Source organism: Mus caroli, unplaced genomic scaffold (assembly GCF_978045245.1).
Source record: "Mus caroli unplaced genomic scaffold, Mus_caroli_1 scaffold_1, whole genome shotgun sequence".
NCBI classification, from domain to species: Eukaryota; Metazoa; Chordata; class Mammalia; order Rodentia; family Muridae; genus Mus; species Mus caroli.
The window spans coordinates 97,002,010-97,009,513 of record NW_028227256.1 but is presented as its reverse complement, the minus strand read 5'-3'; the positions used below and the strand labels follow the sequence as shown (position 1 = coordinate 97,009,513).

Here is a 7,504-nt window from a genome sequence, read left to right as displayed (position 1 = left end):
GATGTACATCCCACCCCATTAAATCATATTTATATTAATAGTCTATGTCTACCATATGACTCATAAACACATATCTAAATAAACACTATAGGATGACAAATCTCCTCCAGAGCAATGTGAATCTGTTCTTTGAAACATAGAGCTACTGTTATATAACAGTCTTCTGGAAGACAGAAATGCAGGCAAATTAAGACACTAATTGGACACTGTGAAATACTGAAATAAGGATGATTCAAGAATATTTTACCCAAATTACTGAGTTTCTTACATGCATTTTTTGTGCTTGACATACAGTTTAGAATAAGTCAGTTAAGAAGAGAACCCTAGACAGTGCTTTGAACAAAACTGCAATCAATGAACACAAAGTGTAGGTGTCTTGGTTTTTCATGGGTCATGTTGGCTAGGTGTTAATTATCTAAGAAATCAAAATGGGTGCTGAGAGATTAATTACTTGACACCTCATTAACCAAAGAACAAATCAGCAAGACATATTTATATTCCACACAAAAGATACAAAATCTTTCTTTATTAAATATACAATATTTATGTGTAAGTCTTATTTCTGTACAGCAAAAAAACATAGAAAATAAAGAAATTGAAGGCTAACTTTAACATTTGCCATACAGTGTATTAAGACATATTACATGGTCTACAAAGCAGACATGGACTGTGGCAACATCATATGGGTCTAGGGATTCTGTTACAGGAACAAACCCCAAAGAAACAAGGAGTCTCATGTTAACCCCAAAGGAATTAAATGGTCTTTTTTGCTTCTGTTGTGCTTTAATCAAAAGACAGCCTTTTAAGTATTTGGCAAATTGTCTTTTATACTTTGTTATTTACCTTCTGAAAGTGATCTCCCTGATCTCTTATTCTTCCAAAGAAAGTCCTGACCATGTCAGGAAGACTCTAGTTTCTCATTTCAAATGACCATGGACAGTCTATGTCTTTGGAATTTGGAAATTTCATGAGCCAAATATGAAGTGTTGCCTACTTTATATGGTATAATTAGAATGTGTCCTGTATCACCATGTCCTTATATTCTACTTTCCTGCCATAGGTTCTCTGGCAGTTGGAAGTGTCTATTAAAATGAACACAGGCTATTGAGAAGCCTATTTATTCCCAAGTTGAAGATAAAATTACAGGCATTGATCTTCACCAAATACAAAGTCCTTCTTATGATTCAAGCAAACTATTTTGGGCCAGGTATGGTCATTTGCTTTTTATTTATTTATTTATTTATTTATTTATTTATTTATTTATTTATTTTTGCAATGTTATTTAAGGCAGGGCAAGATTGTACTTACTGATACTCTGTTCAAAGAGAAGAGATTAAGTTCGTACTTCATATATGTCTTTGGGACATGGCTGAGTATAATGTAAAAGTAAATCTAGACAGAGCCCCATTCATTTCATTCTATGAAATTACAATGAAAATATACATCTGAGGAAGGAATTCAAGAAGGCAATAGTAGCCTGTTCTATGTATCCAGTGTCTTTTCCATGTCCTCTGAGATTTACTACTGGGATCTGAAGTATGACACAGTATAATGCTAATGAAACTATGACTAGTACATATCAGCTTTGTAATATTTTGTGACTAGCCTCCTAATTTTAATCTGCTATTTGACACAAATTTTGTCTACTGAGGAAAATCATTTGAAGACTCTTCATAGAGTTTCATGATGGCTGTCTAAGTAGACTTAGTTTTCTAAATAATATCTGAGGAAAAGCCCTGCTAAGGTTCTCTCTCTCTCTCTCTCTCTCTCTCTCTCTCTGTGTGTGTGTGTGTGTGTACGTGTTGCATACTCTCTCCCATCAGGTGGATAAACTATTTAGAATTTGTGAACACAAACATAAGAAAGAACAAAAATACATATTCAAAACAAATGATGTGAGGAAGACTCAGGGTAAAGCCAAGGAGATGTTAAGAAAGTCCCAAGAAAGTTCCAAAGTGTATAGAAGTGATTCAGATAAGCTGAGTCTTTTAAACAACACATTTACAATCTCTGTGAAGAAAATTAAAGATAACTCAATCATCCTTCAAAAACTGAAGCATGTTTTCATTTGCCTGTATCCCTCTTCCATTATCCTTCTTTGCCATATACAGGTATAACCTTGTATGTTTATTTATTTAACTGAAACATGGTCTGGAGGACAGTTGAGGACCAAGAATACATAAGCAATTATTTCCAGAATAATAAGTAGAAAAACAATATAGTTGCCCATGAGTCTCTTGTCAGACTGCAGTTGTAATAGCATTGATGGATTGTAGCACTAGAGAATTCCAGAGAAGTGAAGCAGTTGGTAGACAAACTAAACAATAGTTCCACAGATTTGTGCCCATGTCCACGGATACAATGTGGATGTTATAAATGCACACTCCCAGTGTAAGTCTTCTAATTCAGATGATATGGTGAGAGAACATGTATGAAACCCAAGGCTGGAAAAAGCCATGTAGATCATATATTAGTATGAAGTTGCTTAGATGAGAAGCACATCAATAAATTATTAATTCAATAGACAAATAATGATAGGTCTCAGAGATTGTTCTAACTATCGTCTAATGGTTCTTTGCAGCACAGTGGGGAGAATTAAAAATACCAGGCTATCAAACAATGTAAGGGAGATCTAAAAGAGCTGTGGCATAAGGGATTATCCACCAAAGAAGTGGTAACAGAAGGGAACAGAAGTAGACTGCTCTTTTCTGCTTGCAGTCTCTACATGTGTCTGCCACATATAGAGGCATACATTTGAAATGCTTTATCAATAATATAAAAAAATTAACATTTTTCAAATGCATCTTATATAAGGAGAGATGATGGTCTACACCTTGCCAGAGTCAGATATTTCTCTCTGAGTTTTGAGGTCAGGCTGATTTATAATAGAACACTAGACCAGCCAGAACTACCAGGTGGAACCCAGCTACAGAAATTGTGTGATACAGGTACCTTTTTCTCTTTCTCTGTCCAAGACATGATTTATTTTCTTCTACAGAAATTTGCCTGCATTGGAAGTTACATAGTTTGAAGAAGAGAAACAAAGAAATTACATATGGTAGAATTAATAAATATGACACAAAATTCAAAGATTTAGTCAGAAATGTGTTGTCATCTAGAAGTCTCTGGAAACGATTTATATATTTAATGTGCACATTACTTGCTCTCTGCTCACTGGTGTTCTGTATGGACTTCTATTGCTGTAACACAATTGAGTAAGTGAATAAACCAAATAGAACTTGCCACTATGCTAACACTGGCTCTTGCTTTTTACTGTGATGGCATTCAGTGTAGGGGGTTACAGATTACTACATTTTCACCTGGTGTGTATTGTGGCATTGTGAGAAAATTATGATTTAGCCCTGAGATCACATATAATATTGCACCAACTTGGCACATATTCAGCATTTTGATAACATGCCCAGTGTCCTGGTCTGTACAGCCTACTTATTTAAGGACGAATCCAGTAAAATATGTGCTATGCAGAGGGCAGAGACTGGCTTCATGCATTTTCCTACATGATTACCTGTAAGTACACATTAGAGGATAAGGAAACTGTACACACTTAGTGGGCTTGTAACACCAATTCTATTCATCAACATCATGTCAGCAAAAGGTAATGCTTGCTTCTAAGGACTATAGTTAGAAAGTATTTTAGTGGGAACACTTACTTTTACTTCTTATTTCACTACTAACAGTGCTTAGGGCTAAACTACAGCATGACCTTCATGTCTGGTGTGAGAGAAATATTCAGCCAAGGGAAAATGTGATTTATAAAGTCTTGTTTAGAGCTATAACATTCAAAAGTAGAAACAGGACAAAAGGAAAGTAGAAGGAAAAGGAAATATACTCTTAATCTCTATTGTTTTATTAGATGAACTTTTCTATTATTAAAGATATAAAAATGTAAAAGGGCATATTTGTTAGAATTACTTTAAAATAAATTCACTACCAAAAATTAATATTCTAAAAGAAGTATTATGTCAGAAGTAACATAAAATACTAAGGAAAGAACATATATTTAGAACAATATCTCATATTTGTGGTGTGTTCCACACTCCATCCTTCCCTCTGTAGCTTTATAAAGGAATAAAAGCTACAGCTGGGGAACTTGATTAAGCTAGTAAGCTCTTTACTAAGAACCTCCTTGTCCAGTGCAGTGATGGACAGTAAGAGGTAGGATACTGACTAAGAAGGATGGCCTATTGTCTCTCAAGTATATGTGTTGCAAATCAGGTCTCCCATGCAATGGAAATTGGTCAGGATCTTGCTTCTAGTATTTCTTGGGAACTGAAATGCTTGGATAGTTTCTCCCTATTCATTTATTGGAGGTGGGCCAATGGCACAGTTAAAACTATTGTTACCATGAAATGATCAAGATTACACACCAGCAGCAAATGCAAGATGCTTCTTTGAATGTGCTTTGCCACCAATAGAACCCAATCCCTGAAATGCATTACTGTCTTACTTAGGCACATCAGTCAACTGCAAGAGATACTTATGTATACATTGGTGCAGGTACAGACTAGAAAACATGATGTGCTTCACAAACTAAGGACTCCCATGAAATCATCTCATATACAGGTAACCACACTGTCCCACATAATATCTAGTCCCTTGCCTCTTGGGAAATATCTCTGTTGTTAGAATGAAGTCATTACATGTGTTCTATAATGAAAATCCTGGTAACCTGTACATTCTTCCTTTACCATATATATATATTGGTTTTTTGAGACAGGTTTTCTCTGTATAGCCCTGGCTGTCCTGGAACTCTCTTTGTAGACCAGGCTGGCCTTGAACTCAGGAATCCACCTGCCTCTGCCTCCCAAGTGCTGGGATTAAAGGCCTGCACCACCAAGCCCAGCAGACATTTCTTGATTAGATTAAATTTCCATGATATTTTTCATTTTTTCCCTTATTTTTCCTGTTTTCCTACAATCTCAGTTAGATTGGCCTAAGTCTTTTCATAAAAACAAGTTAGATTTTTATTCGAATTCTGCTTATACTACCACTATATACATACATGAATATTTCTTTTCTTAGGAAAATCTTTGAAAGATCATAGCTAACATGTTCTAGTAATGTAGAGAAGGCAAGTGGCAAGGTACAGGAACTTCATCATATCTTTCTTGAAACCTCCTGGTATCCATTCCTCAAAATAGTGTAGCAGGAGAGGAGCAAAATAGCTGTTCACTATTCATTCACTTAGTATTAGAAAGTAGTGAAATTCTATGGATAAAAAATGAATTGAGTCAGGAGGCTACTTATGGTATGGGCATTAAGCTAACAAAATTAAACATCTTTTGTTTCTTTCCAAATGCCACAAAATCTAGCAGGTAAGAAGAATTTCCCTCTGCCTTGGATCTACCAGGTGTGTGTTCTTATAACTGTGGCTCTAAAAGTACATTCTTTTTGTTCTCCAAGGTGCTATGGGGAGCTGCTGTTCTATATCCCATGCAGACCTATAGCCTCTCTCAACTCAGCTCCCCACCTGTTAATGGAGTCAGGTTCTCCTAGAAATCTAAGTCCTGAGTGGAGAAAGGCTATTGGCAGGAAAAGGAATTCTGCCTTGTCAGGATAACACACTAACTAAGCTCATTAAGCCATGACAAGAGGGAATTACTTGATTTAGACACACACAGATTATCAACTTTACAAACATTTCTTTGTGACCTAATATCTCAAAACTCTTCTCCTCTCTCAGAAGGAACTTAAAAGAACAAATGTTGCTTTCTCTGGGTAGATTTTCTCTTCCTCCTACTTTCCTGCTTAATTGGGAAACTGCTCCCTGGTAAACTCGTCCCTTAAAAGATCTGACAATATCTTTCTCTGTCAGACACATACACTCCATTTTCTTCTCTAAAGCCATAATACCTAAAAATATGATATTGACCAGGGACAATTGTTAAAGGCAAACACCACAGAGCTCAAGTCTAATAGAAGCTGGAAAGACCAAGTGCCTGAGAATCTGAAGAGAGAAATTTAGAAACTGGACTACAATCATAGAATGTGCATGTGGGCACATATGTCTCTTCCTTGTTTAAAATAGTAGAGTCCCTGTCTCAGTGGTCATTTTTATAATGATACATATGTCAATGGATTACAATATCCATAGCTACCTGATCTCCTGAGCTGGGCCAAGAAGATTGGTGCTCTTGGTGGATAATATGTATTCTAAGAAATGAATGACATGTGAGAGAAAGAGAATACCTAAATTAAAAGAAAGAAAAGAGAAAAGAAAAAGAGATGGAAACCTCTGCATAAAAGAGGACCAGATGACCACACAACAGTTCAGATGAAGTATTCCAGTTTGCACTCGATGGCTGTGTTTTGCAAGTCAATGTCATTTCTAAAGGAACTGTCCAAGTTGCCTGGGTATTCCTTCTCCTTCATCTGATTGGTACGGTGTGACTGCTTTTGCTGATAGAGGAAGTGGGCCATGATTCCAAGGACACAAAAAGTGATAAATGTCACAATTGCTATGACACCTGTTGGGAAAAAAGTGGGGAAAGAAAAGAAAGTTGTCACTGAGAAAATACAGGCTAGACTAGGGTCAGCATTGGAGTGAAAAAAATGCCAACATACAAACATACAAAGACTAATCTACCCTGTATCTAGAAATAAAGATCCGTTCATAAGCCCTTGACTTTCAGTTTCTATAAAAGCTCATGCAAGCACAGTATTGAGGGAGAAAGGCTCCTTCTTCTAGAAGGTTATATTTATAACCAAAGAATATATATATTATTAGAACAACAAAGGATTTGTATGTTTCCAGAGTTATGTTTTGGTTTGTTTGTTTTTGTTTTGTGTGTGTGGGTTTTTTTGTTTGTTTGTTTTTTTGGTTTTTTGGTTTTTTGGGTTTTTTTGTTTTGTTTTTGTTTTTGTTTTGCTAGAGATCAATCCTAAACTTCACAGAAATTTAAATACACCAAGATTTGCCAAGAACTCTTTGGTCTAAATGACACCCCCCTTCTTTGTTTCTATCTGTCTCTGTTTTTATCTATTTCTCTGTCTCTCTGTCTTTTTCTGTGTTTCTTTCTTGCATATGTTTCCATGCATGTGTGTATATATGTACTTGTATATATGTGCATGTATGTATGTGTGTATGTATGTATGTGTGTGTGTGTATGCATGTGAGTGTGTGTGTGTGTGTGTGTGTGTGTGTTTGTGTATATGTGTATAATTGTATATGTGTGTGTAATTGCCTGACTTCCATAGCACTTGTGTTAATGTCAAGACAACTTTCAGTAGTTTGTTCTTGCCTTCTACATTGTTTGGAGGCAAGATTCTCTTGCTCTCTCTTCCATTTTACCATTCTGGGTTACATACAGATACTTTATTTGAAAAGAACAAAAATTCAACCCAGACAACAACAAACAATATGTACACAAAATTAATAATTAATATCAACATCAGAAATAATTCCATTTTTGATAAATATTTTTGATAAATATTTGCATATTTCCTATTTTCTAAGTTGTCTAACTAGTTTAAAGGTACCTAT

General features: G+C 35.6%; 1 protein-coding gene across 1 annotated transcript in view; it reads right to left on the bottom strand.

Annotated features, from left to right (window-relative positions):
- Positions 1-578: 578 nt before the first annotated feature.
- Positions 579-7,504, bottom strand: part of LOC110291812 (contactin-associated protein like 5-2) — a 718,290-nt gene continuing 711,364 nt past the window's right edge. The window contains exon 24 of the mRNA XM_029482783.2: positions 579-6,488. Coding sequence (XP_029338643.1) covers positions 6,292-6,488 — 197 coding nt within the window. The 3' untranslated portion in view covers positions 579-6,291. The remainder of the gene's footprint in view (positions 6,489-7,504) is intronic.